The sequence below is a fragment of the Chrysemys picta genome, chromosome 3 (genome assembly GCF_011386835.1).
Source record: "Chrysemys picta bellii isolate R12L10 chromosome 3, ASM1138683v2, whole genome shotgun sequence".
In the NCBI taxonomy this organism is placed as follows: domain Eukaryota; kingdom Metazoa; phylum Chordata; order Testudines; family Emydidae; genus Chrysemys; species Chrysemys picta.
In genome coordinates, this window is record NC_088793.1 from 44,653,715 (window position 1) to 44,679,256 (window position 25,542).

The window sequence follows — 25,542 nt, forward strand, 5'->3', positions numbered from 1 at the left end:
GAAAGAGTGCAGTCAGGCTACTGACCTGTTTCCCCAGCTCAGGAAGGTCTGACACCAGCCACAGGCCTTTTTCAAGCTCTTCCCTCAGGGCACAGTTTATTAAATCAAACAAAAGCTTACAAAGGAAGACAAAGATATTTCTAGCTATTACCCTGACTGACACAGGTGGAAGGGGGCCCAAAACCTTTCACTCTGCACCCACCTCTCTGCTCTAGGGCCAGTCACAGGAGCAAACCTCCCTCTTGCAGCTCTCCCCCTCAATGGACTTCTCTACTCTCAACCCTTTATAGGCATGACCCTTTCCTGCTGGGGCTGATAATAAAACAGGGCTGGCTGCCCCAAATACCTTCACCCTTAAAGGAGCACCTATTGCAAAACACACATCAAAATGGCTTTCATTTTCAACAGTCCAGAGGAATCACCAACAAAATATCCTGAGGATTACTAGTCAAAAATGAGCATTACAATGAAAAGTATTACTGCTGTATATCCTTTCATATCTGAGGGTTGCTATATGAACTGGATGGCAGAGGATGCACTGGTCATAGTCTATTAAAATTTGGCAAAAAAGGGATTTTTCCCAGTCTATCACAGTTATCCGTCTATGAAACACTGAAAACTGTTGTCTGTCACTAGCAACAAACCTGGAAGTTTTCAAGGATACTCAAAAATGTAAGAGGTATGTCAAAGGTCTAGGCATTTCCTGTTTTCATGGTTTTGAGAGTTAAAATAACTGCATAAAGTACTTTATGAATAAACATATCAAAATATCCTCACTTCTGCAAATTGGGCCCTGATCCTGCAAATCCTATGCATGTGCTTAATTTTGAACAGATGAGTTAGTCCTATTGACACCAACAGCACTCTTACTTGCTTAAAATTGTTCACATGTTTGTTTGCATAGGGTTGGGGCTTGAAATAGGGTTTTGAACTCTAACATATTTGATGCCTGGCTTTGTAGCTAATCACTTGCCACGAATTACAAGGGGAATTAGAATCAGTCAATGGGATGTTTTTGCAGTGCATATGATTAACCTGAATTAATTTTAAGATTTAGGTCTGTGTACTGTTCTTGCAGCCTTAAACACAAAAAAATAGTAAGATAAATAGCTCTAAAAGCCTGCTGCTTTGATCTACACGCTAGAAAAATGCAGTATGAGGAAAAGGGCAGCTTATCTACACTTGGGGTTTGAAATTAAAGGGTAAGCAGGCACTTTGGCCCAGATCCACAAAGGGAAGTAGGTGCCTAAGTCCAAAATTTAAATCCTAAGCCCCTACTCAGCTGCTGCTTAACCCTGTAGGCCCCTACATTCTCAAGGTGCCAACATTTCTGCTGGAGATAGGGTGACTACTGTCACATCCTCAGAATACTATACATTCAGATGCATCTGAAGAAGTGAGGTTTTTTAACCCCAAAAGCTTATGCACAAATAAATCTGTATAAAACAACCTGTAGTTTATGCAATTGTTTTCAAAAAGTTCTGCCCACTTTGTTAAGGGAAGTATGTTCTAAAAAAGCCATACTACTAACATGCTGATGTGAAATAAAGGTATAAAGAATACTGCACTATTTTCAAATCAAGATTTTAAGACAGTGAGGACCAGGAGAGCCAGTGTAAATGATATGCAGAACTAATGCAGAGAAATAGAGGTTGAGGCTGCTTCATAAGGCTCTGTAGAGAATCAATTCACCAGGAAGCCTTCCAGTGAGCAAGGCAAAACCATAGTGTAGTGGGAAATTTCTGGGTAGGACTCTATTGCTGACTAATGAGAATTAGAAGGAGTATTCCTTCACTCCATATGTGTGCTTTACTGAAAGGGTATTTTAAACCTAACCTGAATTCAGGCTTCTATGGCATTTATTCCAAGTTCTGGGCTTGCAATACAATTAGGCTGTCAAATTACAATCAGGATATTAGTGGGGGAAAAAAAAACAGGACATGAAGCCACAGACAATATCACCTCTCCCCTCATATCAACACTAAATGTGAACATCCACTTTGTTAAATATTACCCTGGATGTTTATGTAAGTGACTAATAGTACTGCAACCAATTGTGTGAGAGAGAGAATATTGCAGCTTTTACCATAGCTTGTCCTATGCTGCACCACTCTTAAACAAAAACTAACCTTAATTCCTGCCCCTGGATTTGTATATTAATCAAACAACACTACAAATGGTACAATTTAGTGGGTTAATAAAACATGGAAAGGTCAATTGTGTTAGTTCCTGATTTCATGGAACAATACTTTGCAAATCACACTGCATTAGTCTCATGACAACAGCTGCCACCTCACCAATATTTCACCAAATAATAGTCTAAGTGTAGGGGGGTGATGTATCAGACTTGTATGCTGAGTACATTGAGGACTATTTTAATGTGTAATATTCATAGAGAAATATTGGCAGCACAGAAAACTGCAGGGGTATATGTTTTATACCAAGTGTAAATGGGTTAGGTCATCAAGGGGGTATGACTGAGCTACCGCTAATCTACAGATCCACCTATAAACCACCAAGAGGGATTCCTAAGACTTGCATAGGATTGTACTCTCAGATGCAGAAAGTAGAGCATTCTCAATAGTGGGACTCCAGCTACAGAAGATGCTACAAGAAGAGATTAGTTTGAGACCAGTCTTAACAGTGTTCAGATCCTGCCTCTTTAATAAGTCTGTTCCCCAGTAAGGAGCACATTAGTTAACCAATCAGTGTCCTGAAAAATCAATAAGCCATACAATAATGTGCTTTAATTTGCCAGAGGGGGAGTATGGCATAAGTCAATCTCATTCAACAAAGCACAGGCTTGGTTCAGGAGGGAGGGGAAAAAAAAACAAACAAAAAAGCATGTGAGTTACTTTTTTCACCGGAGTAATCCCATGGTCTTCAGCATGGCAACTCACATGCATAAGTGTACAAGGTGAGATAAAATGGAAAGACTGTGTAAAAAGACAAAGCTATGTTAAAAGCCCCCCCCCCATCACACTATTCACTGACATCCATGCTTTACAGTGCTGCAAGTACATCTTCAGAAAAAAAACAAACCTGTAAATGGGACACACTTTTATCTAACAGATCATTAAACCAAGAATTACTGCAGCCCTAAGAATCCTATTGTCCCTAACCAGTCAGGAAAATGTGTTAGATTAGGAACTGCTGCCAACACTGAGACAGCACCTGGCCATCCTAAAGACATTACCATTGAAAACTAGCACCCCAGTGTCTAGTAATGTTAGCATGGAACAGTGAAAGCAGCAGGAATTCTAACAGTCAGTAAGCCATAGGGAAAAAACTGCACAGGCAGGAGAAATGAACTGAATGAGAAGGTAACAGTGGCATTTTAAAAACATACTAGAAATACTGTATTAACACAAAGAAGTGGGTAGTAGCAGATCAGTAAGATTTCTGGAGAATATCCAAAAGTAACATCCACAAAAAAGTGAGCAACAGCAAGCCAAGGAAAGAACACCAAACAACTTCAGAAATTACCAAGAGTTTAAATCACCCACCGCACAGCCTAGTTGAAGAATCAAAACACCACCATGAAGAAGCTATTCACAAGCAGTAAAGTTCTAATGAACGACTCAGTGAGATAGTGATCAGTAGGCACAGTAGTGGGACCCAGAGGAAAGAAATCCATGGTAAGTGAGGAGAAACTAGTCTTCAAAATAAGCAGAGCATTAAGGAAAAATACTTTCGAGCAGGAGAACAAACTTAAGTTAGTACTTCCTGTTAAACAGAAAAAGGACAGTAAAGCTGGGAAAAGAATCTAACTGATGATGATGATGTAGACAGTGCCAGTCAAAAATAGGAATGTGTGTCTGGGAAAATACCAATATTTCAAGTTGTTCTGAATTAGGAAACTTTGTAGTTTCCGCTAATTTCTTAATGTTCCTTTTTCTTTGTTCTTAGGAAATGCTTCGCAAGACTAAGGATTTAGGAAACACAGGCTTAATCCAGATACAATATTTTACAAAGTAACTAGACAGAAAGAATCCAACACTTTATTGGGACTGACATAGTAGCATGGGTAGGAAAATGTCTTCTACTGCCTGGATTTACTTACTTTGAAAAGAATAGCAAATAGAAACAATTGGGTACAATTGATATGCGTCTGACGAAGTGGGTATTCACCCACGAAAGCTTATGCTCCAATACATCTGTTAGTCTATAAGGTGCCACAGGACTCTTTGTTGCTTTTTACAGATTCAGACTAACACGGCTACCCCTCTGATACTTAATTGGGTACTATGACTCAATTTCATAAATGTGACACAAAAATTAGACCTCTAAATCCATATTTAAGCTCTCAGACTGCCTGATTTGCAGCTGCACTAAGAATTCACAACTCCAACGTAAGTCATGGGGAACAATAGGTACATCAGCACATCTGAAAACCAGGCCACTTATTTAGGTGCCTAAATATGGATTTGCACCTTTTTTAGGCTCCCAGGTTTGAAAAGGTGGGTCATATACTCTTTCTAGAAAGGCAGTAGAAGCAAGGTTACACTTCTGTCAGACATCCTATTAGGTTAAAGGGATGTTCTTTTTACATATGTTATTCTTCAGAAAGCTATCTGCTAAAGATGGATTCAGTAGTTTTGGGATAATGCTAGGATGATGTCCCAGCCTCAAATTTGTTCAGACAACTTCAGATACATACTAGCTAAGGTGATTTTAGCCCTGTGACATTAGTAAAGAGAATCTGCAATTAGTATACATATTTGACCTCATATCAGGGCTTCAAGTTCACAGAGATCATAGTCCTAAAGCCATTCATATGCTTCAAGTCAAAAAAGTCCCCTGTAGATGCATGGCTAATCAAGTACTTACTTAAAAGGGTGTTTTGTACTACCTCTGCTCAGCTCTTCTGAGAACTGGAAATAGAGGAGTTAAAACTTGTCTCGTCTTGTCTGCACTGTGTGCATCAGTCTCTCCACAAATATATTCATACACCCAACATAAAAATGTGGCAGTAAGAGGAATAGAAGGTCCAAATCTTGCGAATAGAAGCTCCCAATTTTGAAGTTGTCAATAAGGACTTCTCTTTTGAGTGTGTAAAATCTTTAAGGTTCTCTCATGACTGATGAATAGTCAGCCATTAGGAATCTTCCCCTCTGGACCTCCTGTGGTATGAGGAGTTTTTTTATGATCATGCCAAAGGACCCAGGTGTCCCTTCAGAACATTGATAGGTGTCATGGCTAGCCCACCCACACAGCCCCCCGTTCCCCTTGACCTTTGTGCTACAGACATGCTATGGCTATGAAAAAGTACAGAAATTGTGATATTATACTGAACACAGAATAGAACTATCCCTCCTTGCACAATATTAACCTCTTCTTATTAGGGGTTGTGTTTTTCTTTTTAGCTTTGTACATTCAGAAATCAGTCAAGCTGTACAGAAGCAACACTCATCCTGCACTGTTTAATAAATTCACAGCTCAGTCAAGACTGGTTGTATACTGTGTTTGTGGACTTTTCTTCCAATCATCAAGCAGGTTAGCTTCTTTAGTATATTATACATATGAAGAAAGTAAAAATGTTTATCTATGAATTTATATGGTGCTCATGAGTTAATCAAATAGGACAGTTACTAATGCTTAACACTTTTCAGAGGTCAACATACGAAAAAGCCAATAGAAAAGAGCAAGTGTGTTAAAACATCACCCCTTCAGTAATTAATCTCTCTCTCTTTGACATAGTATTTCCTTTCCTTTCATGAAATGTACTGTATTTTTCAGAATCAAATATATGGCAAAACACATCACTGAATATATTTTTCTGATTCAGTGAATTTGGCAAGAGTCTCAGAAACATTACACAAACAATTTCCCCCCCCAAAAATAACATTTCCATTTATTTAAAAAGTCAATTTTATTTTATGATTTCTACGACATTTAGATATTTTGAACTCCAAATGCGGTTTACAAATCACTAACTCCAATTTCCATAAGAACTAGATGTGCATCCTCAGGGTGCTCTGCTTCAGTTGTGCATGCACTTCTTGAGCCCCGATCAGATATTTTCCATTAGCAGTGTTTGTTCGGCCCATGCATGCACTGCATACAACCTAGTGCTGCACCCTAAATGGTATGTAGAACTGCACAGATGAACCACCCTCAGCTCCTTCTCTATCTGAACATCCAGCAAAGAACAGTCTGAGGCACAGGGGAAGGAGGATGGGTAGTGGAGAACCTATAGGGAAACACATCTTGAAAAAACAGGTGAGTAACCTGTTCTTTGAGTAGTGTCCCTGTGGATACTCCACTTCAGCTATCCACACGGGAAGGAGGGAGCTTTGGGATAGAATCCAAGATAAAAGACAGTACAGATAAACGAAGCGCCACATCAGATCTGATGGTTTGGACCAAGGAATAGTGTTTAGAAAAGTTATGCACTGAGGCCCATGTACAAGCTCAGCCATTGGAATGTTCCTGAGTAAAGCTGCAGAAGTTGCCTGTTCTCTTGCAGAATGTGATATTATCCTTTGGGAAGGTAAAACCCAGAACACCAGCTGTGTCAAAGCAAGCATATGCCAAGAGATCCACCTTGAAAGTCTCTGTGTAGAGATCGTGGACGGACCCCTGGGATCTTTCAAGACAAACAATCTGGATGATTTCTGAAATTCCTTCGTCCTATCTAGAGAGATGGCCAATGGCCATCTCACATCTAAAATATGAAAGGAGTCCAACACTGAGATGTATGTGGTTTGGGGAAAAAAATACCGGTAGATAAATGTCCTGGTTAAGATGAAAATCTGACTGCACTTTGGTCACCCTAGCCCTAAATTCTTACCTAGATGTCCCTATTTTATAGGGACAGTCCTGATATTTGGGTCCTTTTCGTCTATAGGCACCTATTACCTCTCACCCCTGTCCCAATTTTTCACACTTGCTGTCTGGTCACCCTATTTAGGGTGCAGCCATAGAGAGACATTGCCCTTGAAAAAGACCATAAATGTTGTCTGCCATCAAGGCCCCAATCTCCCCAGTCCTGTGAGTTGACATGGTAGCTACTAGAAAGGGTGTCTTCCTAGATAAGTGAGGCAAGGAACAGGTTGCCATATGTTCTAATAGCAGTTCCATGAGGTATCAAAGTACCAGGTTAAGATCCCAAGAAGGAGTAGGATCCTTAACATGGGACCAGAGGTTCCCTCAACCCATGTAATGAAGACACAGGGTGAGCAGATATGGAAAACCCTTTTAGTGGGGGATGAAATGCTGATATCACAGCCAGATGAACCTCAATGAAGCTAAATGATAGCCCTGATTTCTTCAAGTCCAGCAGGTAATCCAAGATGTCAGAGCGAAGAGGATTCAGGTACAAGACGGTGACAGTGACATCAGTGATTGAACCTTTTCCATTTCTGAAGGGAATTCAAGTTGACTCTTATCTGTTGTAATATCTGTCATACTCCTGTTGAGCAGATGTATTCTAACTAACTAGGAGCCATGCTCAGAGATGGAGGACTTCTAGGTTTTGGTGAAACATGCAAACTCCACCTTGGGAGAGGAGATGAGGGGTGCTCAGAAGCTTAAATTCCAATTGGACACAGGTGAAAAATGTACTGATACCGAGTCTGTCTTGGCCAGATTATAGTCCTTCCTGATCTTGTTTGTCACCCTTAGTATTAGTGGTGTTGGAGGGTATGCATAGGAAATGCCATTTGTCCATGGGAGGAGATAAGCATCCCCTAAAGATTGACAACTGAGGCCTCTATTGAGCAGTGTAGGGGGTACTTCTTGTTTCTGAATGTGATGATTAGCTACACCTGCAGAAGTTCCCACTTTTGGAGTATCTCATGAAGAATTTGAGTCTCCAAATCCCATTGCTAGTCCTGAGAGAAGCACCTGCTGAGCATATAGGTTGTGACATTCTGAACTCCAGAAGGTAAATATCTGAGATCTGAGTCTGATGGGCTATACAGCAGTTCCATAACTTCAGCATTTCAGAGCACAGAAAGGGGGATCTTGCTTCTCCCTAACTGTTGATATAGAACATGCAAGCCACATTGTCCATCTGAAGCCTGATTGATTTACCATTCATGAGGGGTAGAAGATGAAGGCAGAAGTTCCCTGACTGCCTTGAATGCCGACAAATTGATACAGAGACCTGTTTCCAGAGGTGGCCATCTGCCCTGAGTTTAGAGAGTATTGAGGCATGCTCCCACCTGAACAGTGATGTGTTATAGCTCCCGTTGGAGCTGAGCAGATGAAAGGGACACCCACACAGACAGAGTTGATTTTTCCCCAACTCTAGGGCGTTCTTCACCTGGAAGGGAACTGTGACCTGTTTGTTCAAGCTGTTTCTGGTTGAGAACTAGATACTTCTGAACCAACACTAAAAGTAGTGGAGGCATAGTCTTGCATGTTCAGTCACAAAGGTGCTGGCTGTCATAAAACCCAGGAGGTGTAAATAGTTCCTTTCCGTAGTCTGGGGGCTCCCTTGAATTGTCCTGACCAGATTTGCCAAAGTTAAATCAATCAGTCTGTGGGAAGGAAGGCCCTGACTGCTAATGAATCCAAGTTTGCCCCTATGAATTGTATGCAGGGGCTAAAGTGGATTTTTGTTGTTGTTGTTGTTGTTGAGCTAGACACCCAATTTCTGGAAGACAGAAACGGCTGTCTAAGTGGAAATCTGTACTGTTTTATAAGATCGGCCTTTGAGTAGGCAGTCATCAAGATACAGGAAGACTAAAATCACTTCTTACTGAACGTAAGCAGCTACTACTGCTAGAACCTTTGAGAACACCTTTGAGGCCAAAGATAGACTGAAAGGAAGTACTTGGTATTGAAAGTGATCCTGGGCCAGGGTAAAATGTAGCTATTTCCTGAGCATGGGATGTATCCCTATAGGGAAATAGATGTCCTGCAGGTCAAAGTCCAAAAACCAGTCTCCTACCTCTAGAGAAGAAATTATAGCTTCCAGAGTCCCCATCCTAAATGCTGAGATTTTAAAACTTTGTTCAGTTGTCTCAGATCTAAGATTGGTTTCCACCCTCTATCCTTCAGCATGAAAAAATAGTTTCAGAAACACCCTCTTCCATGTAAAGAGACAGTACTATCTCTACTGCTCCTAAATGAAGGAAAAAGTTGCATTTCTTGACTCAGTATAGTTTCATGAGAGGGATCGCTGAAGAGAGATGCAGAAGGGGGATAGGAGGAAGGGATGTGGAGTAGATGATGTCGTCTGATGTTAAAAGCTCTATAACCCACTTGTCTGTTGTAATAGTCCACCAAGGACTATTGGAAATGGGAAAGGTTGTCTCCAAAAGTGGGAAGGTGAGTGAAAGGTTGCAGCTTCCAAACTAGAGACAAGGAAGGAATTGAATCCTCAACCAACCTGTCAAAACTATTGTTTCAACTGGATAGTCACTGAAGGAGGGTGAACAGCTCTTCCTCTGCAGTTTTAAATCTCTATCAGGTTCAGCGGTTCTGTGAAATCCAGAGAACTGGACAAGGTGTGATCTCTGGGCTATTTGAGACATGCTAAATCGCCTGTTGATCATGGTGTATATATACACCCAGAGTCATTCAGTGAGTGTAGGGACACATCCTTAGTCCCCGAGAAGATCTTCCAACCAAATGGGAGGTCCACAGCAGAATTCTGAATCTCTCTCGGGAACCTCAACATCTGGAGCCATGTCATCTCATAACATAACTGCTGTGGAGATAGATACCACAGATATCACCACCAGATCTAAGGAATCTTGGAGACATGCACTTGGTTAATAATTGACCCTCCATGATGATGATGATCTCTACGCTCCCATGGAAGATATTCAATCAAGGCTCCAAACTTGTAATTTGTGAAGTTATACTTGGCCACAATCACCTGATAGTTTGTCATCTGAAATTGGAGGGTCACGGATCAGCAAGTCTTTTGTCCAAAAATCTAACATCTTCTGCTCCTTATGATAAAGGGTAGACCTCGAATAATGCTGCTTACTCCTCTCATTTAAAACATCCACTCTCAAACAATTAGGTAGCGGGTGGGAAAACAAAAATTCTGAGTCTCTGGGAGGAACAGAATACGTCTTATCCTCCCATTTGAAAGTCAGCAGGATGGTGGCAGGAGTTTGCCATACAGTCTTTGTTGGATCTAGGAGCACTTTATTAATGGGTAGTGCAATCTGGGTGGGTGTCGTCCACTGCAGAATGTCCAGGAGCTTGTGTTGTGAGTCTTTAACCTCCTCAAGAGGTATTTGAAGGGCATCAGAGAATAACTATCATTCAGAGAGGAGGATGAAATAGGAGTTTGAGGGTTGAGCCTCATTATGCACCCTAGTCTCCTGTTCTTCAAAGGACTCCTCTTGTTGTGGGTTGGTAGAGGAGACTGTGTAACCCTAGTCACTCGGTGCAATGACACTGGCAAATTGCTGCTGACGTGCCACCCACAGATCACCGTATGGTCACTGGGGGGCCCATATGGGAAATATGAGATGAGGATCCTCATAGACGAGGATCCTTGTCAAAGTATAGGTGCCTGTACTGATGTGGAGAGAAACCTGCACTGATAAAGAGGAGACTGATTAAATGTCTCCTTCATCCCCCTGGTGTCCTTCAAAAGGGGGTCCTAGCAGAAAAAGTCAGATAACCTTGCGGTACCAGGAAGCAGTGGTAATCCAGAGGCTGGGGTCTCAGTACTGAGAGTCATTCAGTACCCATATGTAGTGCGGACTTTAGCTCATCTAAAATTGACAAGTCCCTGGAGTAGCAGAATTCCTGTGGTACCAAATGGATTTGTATCAATGCCACAGTTGAGGTGGATGATACCATTGATTTGGAGTGCGAAGGTGCTGGGGCTGAAGATGTCTGGTGCTTCAATTTTGCCAGTACTGGCAGTGCCGAATGAGAAGGCATCGATAATAAGTCTGACATAGATGGTGCCGTTCTAGAGGACTGTATGTTCTAGGCCTTCCTGTTCTTTATACATAGTACTCTGACCTGTTGGAGTCATGCTTTTCTGAAGCATTCCGGGATCTCCTGGCCCTACTGGTACCAGAAGAAGAGTTCTTTGGCTCCACAATACCAAGTGGAGAGGTCAAGGCCTCCATCTCCATAGACTTAACAGGAGACCAGGACCTTTTGGGAGCCAACTCATTATGGTGGAGGAGACCTTGGCCTAGGATGAAGGGGCACTGGATCGGTCTGAAGACACATGTATAAGGCAGAGGTATGAACCTGACTTGGAAGCAGGTTGAATGGAGTGTTCCATCATCAGAAGTCTCAGTTTGGTCTCCAGATTCTTTCATGCTCTGCATTTGAGAACGAGGTAGGAGTTGCTCTTTTGGGAGATACAGGATTCTTCCAAGCTACAGACGCACATAACAGTGGCTGTCACTGATCCAGATGGCTTCTGGACAAGAAAGACAGCATCTAAAATCTGATGAGCCAGAAATGCCCAGCCAGGCCAAATAAGCTCCCTAGAAAAAAAAAAAGAGGGGGGGGGGGTAGGGAAGGAAAAATAAAAAGGAAGAGGAAAAGAACAAAACCTCTCACTACTATCTCACTAATTCTATACTAACAAAACAACAAGAAGAAATACTAAACTAACAAAAAAAAATACCTGTAGAATACACTGAGGCATGCTCAAGACAGACATGTTAGATCTCTGTCTCAGGCTGAGAGGATAGAGAAAGAACTGAGGGTGGTTCTCCTGTGCATGCACTCTATATACAACCTTGTGTCACACATTGAGCGCATAGAGTGCATGCGCATACTAATGGACAATCTCCAATCAAGGGCTTGAGAGGCGCATGTGCATCTCAAGTGGAGCACCCGTAGGGACACTACATGAAGAAGAACAATATATAAGGATGGTGCACACCTATGTTTGCTTACAAACAAACTCAGAATCAAAAAGTGTCCATCTTCTGGTGAGACATGCTGTTGGTTTCTTTTCTTTAATATACTAATAGAAACAAAAAATACCTTGTTGCAAATAGAATTGGAATAGTTAACATCTGTAATGCTGAAAATGTATATACATATTGTTCACTCTCCAGCTTTGCACAGCTGAGATATTCAGTCTTTTAGTGAAGAAAAGCAGGGGGAGTTTTATTCTGTTTCTTTATTCTTTCACAATAGGGGGTCTCTATTTGACTTACATTGTCAGGAAATTGATTTTGCAGCAACACAAGAAAGAATGCATTGTGATAACATTACTGTACAAGCAGTATACCAGGCTGCTCGTTCTGTGTTCTATAATTAATCAGAATTATGTATGCAAAACTCTTAGGAAATACTAACTTTAAAACCCACAGTCATGTGTGTCAAGAAAAATAAAATAAATGAAAACCATAATAACTAGGTAATAATATAAAGAACAAGAATAGAGAAAATAATCCCCCCCCCCATCCATTTTAAGGCTCCTGAATAATGATCATGCCCCATGGTGTATCTTGCAAAATCAGCCCCCATTTGGTGCATTGTTGTACCTGATTTTACATAACATGCTGGAACATTTATTTACATTTTAGGGGGGAGAGATAGCTCAGTGGTTTGAGGATTGGCCTGCTAAACCCAGGCTTGGGAGTTCAATCCTTGAGGGGGCCACTTAGGGATCTAGGGCAAAATCAGTATTTGGTCCTGCTAGTGAAGTCAGGGGGCTGGACTTAATGACTTTTCAAGGTCCCTTCCAGTTCTAGGAGATACGATATCTCCATAAATTTATTTATTTATTTTGGAGGCTTGGACTGAAACCTAAAATTCAAAAAGGGGACAATATCTTAGGTTTTAGTCATTCATATTTTGTTTTGTTTTTTCAAAATCCTATATTTATTCTTAGCATCTGGATATTAGGGATCAGTTCATTCATAACATACTTTGAAGCAAAGATCCCTTAATCCCATGTTCCCCAAATCTACATGTTTGGACAATCAGACAGATAAAAGGCATACCTTTTCTGGATCTGTTGTTGTGATAACCCACACACAGTGTGCGTTATCTTCATATTGAACTGGGTAATTAGGTGATGTAATAATTCCACTTGGTCCACGCAGATTAGAACCACATGTTCTAGCTAGAATAATAAGCACAAAGAGAAAAGGAATTAGTTTTTGCAGTGCAAAGTAATTTCGGGGAAACTATTTACAAAAAACTATTTTATCATTAACAGCCTATTGTACAATAATGACTACTTTAATAGTCAGTAAAATAATCCTGTGCTGAAGAAGTTAGAATGGATTTGTAAAATCCTTGAAAAAGACTTACAGAAGAAATACAGGAGTGCTTTTCAGTTCATGAAGAAAAATACAATAAGAATAAAGATAAGGTAGAGAAAGTAAGTGAATTCTCCACACTGCAAGGGGAAGTCCCACCTCAGTGGCACCACTGTCCACTGGCAGGCACAAATGTTCTTTCAAGGTTGCTCTGCAGGCTTCTGGGCATAGACAGCAGAAAGGTTAGATGAGGAAGTACTGCTCTTTGTAACACTTTCTCCTGTTCTACCCATGGATTTCTGTGATCTCTGAGTCCCTCCCATTGGAGAGGATGGTCCAGGCATTCCTGGGTTCAATTCGATGCTCCCTCACAGATTTCCTTTGGCCAAATTTATGGGGGTAAAATGTTCAAAATCTTCTTAGTGACTTAGGGTATGTCTACACTGCAATTCAAAACCCACAGCTGGCCTGTGCTAGATAATTGGGCTCATGGGGCTTGGGCTAAGGGGCTTACTTGCAGTGTAGATATTTGGGGTTAGGCTGCAGATCTTCAATGACATTTAGGCACTGCATTGATTAGTATTAATGCCAAACTCTTAGGCATCCTGCAGCCTAGTGGAATTCACAACCTTGAGTTAGGCGTATTATGCATTAGGAGAATTGAGTGCCTAAATTAATTAGGATTCTTAAATGCCAGCACACTAAATCACTAGCCAGTAGAAAATGCTGAGGAGAGCGGTGGAGCTTAATTACTCCCCACTCAGGGAGCTGGGTGCCTGAGTCCAGAGTGGAGGGAGGCATCTATCTCTACTTGGGATTCACAGCATGAACTCTCTCCTCTCCTAAGGAGTTAGGCACCTAAGCCATTTTTGCAAGAGCTGCCACTGGATCTCCCACCTCCCAAGAGAGTTCCCTAACTACTGGCTTATAGAGTGATTCTCACCCTCCCTCTGGCCCAATGAATATTACATTTATACACAGCAGAACAGCTTCAACAGGAGAGCACCACCCCAAAATAACCCATAGCCCAGTGGTTAGGGCACTTTCCTGACTTGTGGGAGACCAAAGTCAAAATTCTCTTGCCATATCAAGCACAGGGAGGCAACTGAACTTGGGTCTCCCACATCTTGGGTGAGTTCCCTAACCACGGGGCTAAATTTTAAAAAGGGGGGAACTCTGCCTTCTGTCCGTTTTGTGTGGGTTTAGGCCTTCTCTGAGCAGACCTATTGGATTAGGCCCAGAAGGTAAGATAGGTGGGGGAATACCTACTCTGTGAATCTTGCTATGGTTTAGGGATGAGAGGAACCAAGCTGCCAGACAATGTCAGGACTTAGATGGCTGACCACCTGCCCATACACTGAAATGTAGTCATGTTTGGGGACATTAATGGTGGTTGTGACGTTGTGCAGTCTATATGGTTTTATAAAAACTTGATAAATAAGTCAATATAATGTAACTGAGATAGTTTTAGAGAAAATACGGTAATAAGTGAATGTAAGGTAACTGGGATATGCTTCATGCAAAAGGTCTCTTGTAAGGTATCATTACAAAGCTTATAATCTACTGAGTATGATCATCTGATTTGTATAAATGTACCACTCTTGTATCTAAAACTAGAAATATAAAATGTAACTCTGAGGGCCTATTGTAATTGTTTAAAGTGTGGACCATTAATGATGGTTTGGAATCTTGATGACTCCCATTGTCTGCAGATGGCTGTATTTACCTGTGAGTCTTCCTGTATATGTGTGTGCTGGCAAGTGAGTAATGAAGTCTTGCAGTGACGTGTGATCATGTCACCTGAACTGGAATCCATCTTTAACCTGGTGCTTTTCCAGTGAGGGGGGGTGGAAACCCAGAGGGACAAAGGGTTCCCGCCTTATGCAAAAGATATATAAAGCGGGGAAGAGAACAGAGAGGGAGAGGAGCCATCATGAAGAATCCCCTCGCTACCACCTGAGCTGCAACAAGAGCTGTACCAGGGGAAAGAATTGTGCCCAGGCCTGGAAGGTGTCCAGTCTGAGAAAAACTTACTGAAGCATCTCTGAGGGTGAGATTATCTGTATTCAGTTTGATTAGGCATAGATTTGCGCATTTTATTTTATTTTGCTTGGTGACTTACTTTGTTCTGTCTGTTACTACTTTGAACCACTTAAATCCTACTGTCTGTATTTAATAAAATCACTTTCTATTTAGTAATTTACTCAGAGTATGTATTAATACCTGGGGGAGCAAACAGCTGTGCATATCTCTCTATCAGTGTTATAGAGGGCGAACAATTTATGAGTTTGCCCTGCATAAGCTTTATGCAGGGTAAAACGGATTTATCTGGGTTTAGACCCCATTGGGAGTTGGGCATCTGAGTGCTAAAGACAAGCACACTACTGTGAGCTGTTTTCAGGTAAACTTGCAGCTTTTGGACAAGTGATTCAGACCCTGGATCTGTGTTAGAGCCAGACAGGAGTGGCTGGCTCAGCAAGACAGGGTGCTGGAGTCCTGAGCTGGCAGGGAAAACAGAAGCAGGGGTAGTCTTTGCACATCGGGTGGCAGCTCCCAAGGGGGTTTCTGTGATCCAACCCGTCACAGTGGTAACATAGCCACCTCGGGATTATAGGCACTTACAGGGTTATGCGGCAGCTTGGTGGGGTTTTCATGAATGCCAGTGGTGCCTAAACATTGGACTTAGGCACCTAAAGTGGCAATTAACAACAGTGTCAGCAGAAAGGCCAAATGCACCCTTGCATCCATATAGGTAATTCTACCAAAGCATGAATGAAGAACACTAGCAAGCGAAGCATGTCTATCAAATGGAGAAATATCAATGTTCCGATTTAACATGAAATGGAAATAACATATTTAGCAGATTAGCATCTCCCTACTGTACCAACCAAGAGTAATTTTTAACCATTAGAATAACAGGACCAGAATCATGAGATCTGAACTAGAGGATGCTTTGGCCCCATGATCCAGTAGATGCATCATAGCTCCAGTAGTCCAACCAGAAGAATATTAACTTTTATTGTGCCATTTCTTAAATTTTAGCATATTTCTTCTATAGGTCTGGCTACATTTTGGCCTTGATTCCAAAGGTGATACAACTATTTGGGTAGAGCTAAGGCCCTAACAAATTCATGGCCATGAAAAATGGTCACAGACCATGAAAACTGGTCTCCCCCTGTGAAATCTGGTCTTTTGTGGGCTTTTACCCTATATTACAGAGATTTCATGGGGGAGAGTCTGAAACTGTGTTTCTCAAACTGAAGATCCTGTCCCAAAAGGGTGTTGCAAGGTTATTTTAGGGGGGTCACAGTATTGCCACCCTTACTTCTGCGCTGCCTTCAGAGCTGGGCGGCCAGAGAGTGGTGGCAGCTGCTGACCAACGGCCCAGCTCTGAAACCAGCAGCACTGAAGTAAGGGTGGCAATACCATACCATGCCATTCTCACTTCTTCACTCCTGCTGGCAGCACCTCTGCCTTCAGAGCTGAGATCCCGCCAGCAGCCGCCACTCTCCAGTCGCCCAGCTCTGAAGGGAGGGCCACTGCCAGCAGCAGCGCAGAAGTAAGGGTAGCAGTACCGCAATCCCGCCCCCCCGCAATAACTTTGTTAACCCTCCCAACCCTCCCCCCCCCCCCCACACACACACACTTATTTTTGGGTCAGGACCTGTACAATTAGAACACCATGAAATTTCAGATTTAAACATCTGAAATCATGAAATTTATGGGTTTTTTTTTTTTAATCCTATGACCATGAAATTGACCAAAATGGGCTGTCAATTTGGCAGGTCCCTAGGTATAGCCATAAAAAAAAAATCACCTAAATTGGTCAAAGCAATTACTTAATTGTTGTTATATATCTCTTTTTCTACATTAAAGTGTATGCATATAACTTTTGTAAGTAATTTGAAATTGACTTTTACTTGTGCCTGATGCTTTGGAGAGGTGAAATTTTAACATTAAAGAAATACAGTAATTAGAAAATCTGGGAGTTGGACTCATAATAAAATTAATACTCAAGGCTAGACTGGCTCTTAGTTGCTGCCCAACATTGGAGGGAGTGTGGACCTGCCCCATCCAACTGCAAATACAATGTTTCCTGGAGCTTAAAGTCACAGACAAGGAAAAGCCTGCTGTGCCAATTTGTAGGAGGGTTTAGTTTGTGTTTCCCACACTACAGCTGGCCAGTTGTGCTAGGAGGTATGGAGAAGAGGGCTGGGCCAAGTTCCATCTCCTCCCGGATCCTTTTGGGCTTGGCTTGCAATCTAACTGTGATAGTAGTATCTAAACTCAAGAGAGAGAGCAAAGACTGCAACTGAGACTACATCTAAAGACAGATTTGTAAACCAAAGCTAATGCAAAATACCATGGCATACAGGTAGAATTCATGGCTTACTACACAGATTAGCATAGGCAGTAGAATTAGAGTCCTTCAGCTATAAATAGGAGTTAGGGTAGGGTATACTTTCTATGAGAATTCAACTGTGAAACTTACTCCCTGTCTTTGTCAGCCACAGCCTACATTTTCCCCCTTGGGCTTTTGGCGATGGGGTGGGCTGAAGGCTTTGGTGGGTTGTGTTTGTTTTATTATCCACATGGCTACTTGTTTAAGGAGCAAACACTGATGAACAGTCCAAATTCAGTAAGGAGAAATGCAAAGTACTCCACTTACGAAGGAACAATCAGTTGCACACAAAATGGGAAATTGCCTAGGAAGGAGTACTGTGGAAAGGGATCTAGGGGTCATAGTGGATCACAAGCTAACTATGAATCAACAGTGTAACACTGTTGCAAAAAAAGCAAACATCATTCTGGGATGTATTAGCAGGAATATTGTAAGCAAGACACGAGAAGTAATTCTTCCACTCTACTCCGTGCTGATTAGACCTCAAATGAAGTACTGTGTCCAGTTCTGGGCACCACATTTCAGGAAAGATGTGGACAAATTGGAGAAAGTCCACAGAAGAGCAACAATTGATTAAAGGTCTAGAAAACTTGACCTATGAGGGAAGCTTGAAAAAAATGGGTTTGTTTAGTCTGGAGAAGAGAAGACAGAGAGGACATGGTAACACATTTCAAGTACATAAAAGGTTGTTACAAGGAGGAGGGAGAAAACCTCTGAGGATAGGACAAGAATCAATAGGCTTAAATTGCAGCAAGGGCGGTTTAGGTTGAACATTAGAAAACACTTCCTAACTGTCAGAGTGGTTAAGTACTGGAATAAATTGCCTAGGGAGGTTGTGGAATCTCCATCATTGGAGATTTTTAACAGCAAGTTACACAAACATCTGTCAGGGATGGTCTAGATAGTTCCAGGGGACTGCAGGGGACTGGACTAGAGGACCTCTCAAGGTTCCTTCCAGTCCTATGATTCTATGATAAGTGTATGTTGCATTGTATCATTTAATTTATGAGATGGGAACGCAGAGTATTGGCACATTTGGAAGCCTGTCTATTTAAATAGAGGTTGGACCCTGAGTAGTGATGGAGCCAGATTCTGCAACCAGGGAGGCAATGGGTCACTAACAATGCCATCCTCAATTATGCCCATTGGTTCGCTAATTTCATCTGTTATCATGCTTGTGTATTAGGACAGCAAACTAATATGGTATTACTGCAACTATTCAATGGGTACACTTCTCTTCACCCCGCCAAGGGGACACAGATGACTCACAGCAGCACGTCAATCCTGGCACCACAACCCTAGTACCAGCCCAGTAGGGTCACTCTCCAGCCTCATCCCTCCAGGCCCCTGGTTGCAAAGGTACTCCACATCTGTGAAAGGCAGTAGCTATGCCAATAGGAGAAGCCCTCACATTGACATAGCACTGTCTGCACACTGGGTTAGGTGTGTATAACTATGTTGCTTAGGGGTGTGGATTTTTTCACACAGCCCCCCCCCCCCCCCGCTCCCCGAGCGACATAATTATACTGATGTATGTTTATAGTGTAGACCTCTCCTAAAACAATAAACCTTGCAGCTCCATAGAGACTGGCTGCAATCTGATCCTCAAAGTGTTGTACGGTGTTTTAGCTATGCAAATCAAATTAATCTCTAGGTTTGGGAGGGTCTCTAAACAGGTTATCATGCCTTTAGAACTGAATTATACTATTTTTTTTTCTTTTAACAATAAGGAAAAATAGAGGATTCATTTAACATCTTTGTTAATTATCTAATGTAGGGAGTTAAAAGCACCGTACGAAAATTTGCAGACGATATTAAATTGGAAGGACTTGCAAAAATCAGAAAGGGCAGGAAAATAATACAAAGAGACCAAGTTAGATTTTTAAAAAACTGGAAAAAATGTTAAAGGAGTCAAATCTTACCACGACAGATCGGCCTGTGGTCACTCCAAGCAGCTAGTGTATCTGTCACTCTCTGGCAAGTGATGCTCTTAGAACCTTGGAGCACATAATTATCCTCACAGGAGAACTGTACACTTGCACCCACCCTGGGGGTAATGGAAAGAAAAGGAGAAAGATTAAGTTTATTACAGAAATCCTTCATCAAACAACTACAGCTCCACTAATTCAAGATCCAAAGAAGAATTTAAGGGAAAGTTCTCTTTTTTCAGAAAAAAAGAGCTTATACTCTACAGAGTAAGAACTCTGAATGTAATCCAGCCACCATTGAGTGAAAAAATGTAAAACTCACCGTGCTGAACTAATCCTCTTCTGAAACTTATTTCAGAGGGTTAAACCAGGGATAAATTTAGTCTCAAATGTAGGGAAAGATGATTACTGTTACCAGAGGTGAAAGTGGGCCAGCATACCGGTAAGAAGTGGCCCCCAGAATGGGCCCATACGCTGCCCCTTTTGCTGACAGAGGGGGGCAAAAGGGGAAGCTACCCCAGGGCCTGGTGATTTAAAAGGGCCTGAGGCTGACAGCAGCGGCCAGAGCCCTGGGCCCTTTAAATCGCCACCAGGGGCTGCCAGGCAGTATGGAAGGGCGGGCTGGCTGGGGGAGGCTGACCCCCAGCCCCACCCCTTCCGCCCGAGGCTCTGACCCTTCTCGGCGCCTGGAGCTGGGCCCCCGTATCGGTAAGTCTTAAGTTATTTTCACCCCTGACTGTTACTATATATATATATATATATATATATTAAAAAAAAAAAAAAAAAAAAAAAAAAAAAAAAACTTACTATACAGATGCTCTCCGACTTATGTAAGTCGAATTTTGCATAAGTCAGGAACGTATCTCTGACAATTACGCCAAAAAAAGGCGGAACGGAACTTACGGAACTTTTTCCGTAAGTGCGGATTTCCGTAAGTCGGGTTTGCATAACCCGGGAAGCATCTGTATAAGTAACTTCAAAACCAATGCATGCGGTCTAGACAACAGTCTAAAGAACTTTTACTTCAGTGTCACATAAAATACCTAGATGTTTTAAAGGTCCTACTAAGGACTGGCACAGATCAGTAACAATAAAGTCTCAAAGGTGTATGAGGGGCAGTTTGGGACATAAAGCAGCTATGGCAATATAGCTACTACTTTGATGTTACATCCTGAAATGCTAGTCAAGATAGCTACTTGAAAACATTTCTAACAATATGTTTTCCCATCAGAAAAGGCTGATTCAATTAAAATTGAAACATTTTGTGGGAAAATAGTTTATCAAAATTTTCAATGAAAAATTATTGAAATTATTCATTTTGATAATGTTGAAATATTTCACTTAGATGATATAATCTAGACTTAATGCAAATAGAATAGTTGAGTCAAAGTTAAAACGAAATAAATTTCAACTTTTTGAAACAAAATGAAAGGTTGAATAGTAATTTTTTTTATTTTTCCAGAATGAAGGGTTGGAATTTCATTCCACAGAAAATTTCAAAATTTTGATATTTGTTCCTGTTCAGAAAGATAAAAAATGAAATTTCTCATGGAATTTTGGGTTCTAGCCAGTTCTAATGTAAAATATATTATAAGTTTATCTTAAACACAGCTTTCCAAAACAATATAAAAATACTGTGTATTTAAAACACTCTGCCTACCTGTACTTTTTTCCACACCTAAGAATTTCTACTGGTTGTTGTATTCTTTATTCCTGCACTAACCTATTGTGTAATCTTGCTGTGTGGTGTTCAACAGCTGCTCTATTTCACTTAAGAGGTGGCTGTATTTCAACCATGGGAGAAATAATCACTACATATGGAATTCCTCCAGCTCAGTGTTTCTCAGCTTGCAGGTCATGATCCCTATGGAGGTTGAAGGGGAAGGATCACAGAAGGCAATCAAGGTCTTGACATTTTTGTTACGGTCTAAAAGAATATTTCACACCCCCACTTCCTGCACACCCTTACCTGTCAAAGTCATGTATTTTATGTCAACCTCTCAAAACACAGTTAAATTATATAGGCTTATTGTTACTATGAGAGTTAAAATAAATCAATAGTATAAATGGGTCACAAAATTGTTTGACTTTAAATAGGGGTAGCCAACTTGGAGATTGAGAAATGCTGTTTTAGTTGGAATTTGAGTGTGCTATTATTGCCCACTAGTAACTGAAAGCCCATACTGTCACATAGGTGTGGCACTTGGGCCAAATTATCCACCCTCTGTGCAGTCTTCCTCATACAACCAATGAAATTGTTGCATACAAATTAGCTGTAGAGTAAGAGTAGTGATTGGTTGAGTTACCTTTGCTATCACAATGGTCTAGGACTCTTGGCATAGATAGGTACATGCCTTACTGTACCTGTACACTGTGTGAGTGTAATTCATATAGTTAAAATGGCAAGTTTCAAAATTCTCCCCCCACACACACACTTTTATCTCTGAGCGGGGCTGGGAATGGAGAATAATGGCAACGTTTTTCTCTCCCCTTTGAAATTTCAAAAAGGAGTGTTAATTTGGATTTGAATCAAAACAAAAAAATTGAATTGAAGCTACACACAAAAAGATTCATGACAAAGAGAAATAATCCAATATTTTTTAAAATTTTCATAGGAAAAATATGAAACATTATGCTCCCCACCCCGGAATTAAGGAACATGGATATTTTTTAAATAAATCCATTGTATATTTCATATAAATTTTTTAAAAACTGATTAGGTAAGTTGCGACTTCCCACAAAAAAAAAGTTGGAATTGACTCAATATTGAGTTGATTCTGTTCTAATTAAACAAATATTAAAATCAGAGAAAAATATGGTGGGAGTAAAGGCTGAGCATTAATTTAAATGACATTTCTTCCTCACATTTTAATTCACAGAGAGACACTCTCTCTCTTATTAAACTTAAGTGCAGTGTTAAGTGTTGGGCGAGAGGGGGGAGGGAAGGGAGTTCGAGGAAGGAACTAACAGGTTAAAATCACAAAGCACACAAGAAGGTATTGGAATATTAGAATGTCATTATTATGTTTAAAACGATGAAACCCTTGTCAAAGGACTTGTCACCACTGAATCAGCAGTGTCTAGACTGACTTGAAAATGAACCCTCACCCTTTCCATCAATCTAAATCACTAGGTGTCTTTATGCAGTCTTGGGAAGCTGTTGAATAGTGCCTTTTCACATGTTGCAGCTCAGCAGAATATCCACAGTCATCATTTCCTGACAAGTGCAGTAGCAGCTTCTGGGGTCTTTACTTGAAACTACAAAAACATATTGCCTTTCTTTTGTTCTCCACAAAACATTTCAATTTTTTTTCTAAAATCAATGTGAAGCAAAGAACAGCATTATTTTTCCCAAGAGAATAGCTAAATGTGTTATTACACAGAGGGAAAAAATCCAATTGAATTTTTTATTTTTGTATATTCAGCAGCTCCTTTATGTAGCCACTAAAAGGGAGTCCTAATATACAGAATAGTATTGGTTTCATGCTGTTTGCAGGTGAGGAGTAAACATTTATGAGGCAAGGAATAATCTTGGCCCCCTCATAATCCTACTGGCTACAATTGGAGAGGCTTTTTATTTCAGAAAAATGGGACTTTGGATAAATGATGAATGACTGAATGCACTGATATATGAGTTTTTATGTACAGGTGGTGTTACCTGATTTGCCTGTTACTTTGGGGTACGTTCATTTATTAGGGTTATTCTTGGGGGGGGGGGGGGGGCTCCTGTAATTCTATCAATGTACTGCTTGTGTCACTTGTGTTTTCATATGGAGCTCTACTTCTCCCTTCTGCAAGTCTCCTCCCAGTGGAGCTATCATGCAGGACCTAGGTTCCCCAGGGCTGGGTTCTTCCAGCCCCAGAACCAGACACACAGACAGACACACTCTCTCTCTAACAGAGCAAGTCTTAAGTGGACCGGGTCAATCAGCACTCTCAAGCTGACCCCTTATATGTCCCTGGACTCAGTGGGCTGGGTCAAGCAGGATTTCCAAAATGCCACCCTCATATGCCACAGGTTCAGCACGTCCCTATCCCCACTTTCACATTACAATTGTTCGGGTAGTAACCCACTTGATGAGCAAACCCCACAGTATTTTTGGACGCTACAGGGAGCTTTAGCTTAGGTAAGAGGAGTGTTGCTGCAGAGTAAATGGGGAAGCCAAAAACACAAAAGAATCAAGTTCAGAGAGAGAGAGAGAGAGAGAGAGAGAGAGAGAGAGCACGCGTGCGCACAAGGGAGGATAGCAACCAGCTTAACCATATATTATTTATTGAATAATAGTGATAACCACACAGAGAGCCTAAAACAAACAACAGTTACATTATAAAAGATTACAAACGTCATATATAGAAAACTATACCTGTTCAAAAAAGTCAGGGTTAAAAAGTTATACCTGAGGTAGAAAACAGAGAGAGCGCGACCTGGGGTTTCACCACTCTATGAAGCTTGAACTGGTCAGGGTTCTCAGGTGATGGTGGTAGCTCAGGGTCCTGAGTGCTGGAGACAGGCAGAGCCCCCAGCACAATCAGTCAGGAGAAGATGAAGTCCCAGTGGAACTGATGCAGAGTTGGGTCCAGGCATCAGAACACTTACTTGAGCATGGGTAGGGGTTTTTGTAGGGAAACAACGTTTCAAGGGAGAACACTAGATTTGTTTATGGGTAAACTGATGATTCAAGGGTTTTCTTTATGCTAGACAAGAGAAACTGATAATTCCTGGCTATGGGTGGTGTTCCTTCAAAGGAGCTCACAATGCAATTAGGCAGCTTCAGTATTTTGGATATCAATCAAGGATTCATTAATAGGATTGGTCTGATAACTGCTGAGCTGGGTGTATGCAGGCACAGATTCATTAACAACGGGAGCAGAAATTCCCTCATGATGCAGTGCTTCCTTGCTTTTCTGGTCCCAAAGTTCAGTGCGGTTCTTGCCTTGGACTCTCTGTTCTCCATTCTGTATGCTAATAGAGATGCCTCCCTGTCTCATCTTTGATGCAGATGAGGCTAGGGGAGTTGCCTTAATCCTATCACCCTTGTCAGGAGGGGTTTAGATGCATCTCCCACTGCCTTTTCATTGCTTTCTGTAAGTCTTTTCTCTGATCGGTTTTGGTTCAAGCAGAGGCGGGGTGGGGGAACGGGGAGGAGGGCTTCATGAGTCAGACAGACTGGATACTGTGCCCTGTTTCCCCAAGAACACAGAGCTGACTGGTATCGGTGGTTATATGCTACTTGCTGCACTATCTGAGTACCTTAAAAACATGAAAGGATTTATCCTTACAACAGTCCTGTTAGGTAGTAGAGTATTATCTCCCCAGGGTCAAACGTGGGGGGAGTGGAAAATAGAAATAGCATGGTCTGCCCACAATCAAAGCTTCATCCACAAAATAAGTTCCTTTCACCGGAGACACCATTCACTTACACCAGATGTTTAAAATATGATTACATCTGCTCTGTGGTTCCTTGAAGGTCCTTGAGGTTAGCTTCCCTTCAGTGGGGTTCAAATACACCTATGGGCTTGCTGGGTTCCTTGGGCCTGGCTCCAACTAGGTGAAGCTCAGAGGCCTCCCTGGCATTACAGTAGTAGACTTTTTGGAACTGACTCCTTTTTGAGTTAAAAAAAAAAAAAAATGGTGGTAACTTCAAGACAATTGTGGTGCCAAAATAATAGATTACTTGTAGTGTAAATCTTTATAATATGATCCTCCTTCTCACATGCTTTGATTAGCAGTGAAGTAGTTAACACTATTGGCATTTAAATGATCATTGGGTTCTGCATTAACATTTGTTTGAGATGAATGGGGCAATACATTCCTCAGAGCTATTGTTTCAGGCTCTCAGCAGACTCAGAGAGACACCACACATGGATCATATTTTGAAGATTTTCTCCCCATCATAAGTGCTAGAGTGTTCCTTTTCTTAAAAAAAAAATCTGAAAGATTACATTCTGGAGCACAATGTGGGAGCTTGGGATAAGCATCAGTGCCCTGTACATGTGCATGCTTGCTCACAATGATGATCCCTATTATCCCCAGTTTATACACGGGGAATGG

The 25,542-nt window shown here is 41.4% G+C and overlaps 1 protein-coding gene across 5 annotated transcripts in view; it reads right to left on the bottom strand.

Moving 5' to 3' along the window:
• CSMD1 (CUB and Sushi multiple domains 1) overlaps positions 1-25,542 on the bottom strand; it is a 1,932,406-nt gene that overhangs the window by 635,834 nt on the left and 1,271,030 nt on the right. For all 5 annotated transcript variants that reach the window (XM_008163737.4, XM_005289701.5, XM_065587776.1 and 2 more), the window contains 2 exons: positions 19,485-19,609; positions 12,900-13,021 (listed from right to left, as the gene is read on the bottom strand). In XM_008163737.4, coding sequence (XP_008161959.2) covers positions 12,900-13,021; positions 19,485-19,609 — 247 coding nt within the window. The remainder of the gene's footprint in view (positions 1-12,899; positions 13,022-19,484; positions 19,610-25,542) is intronic.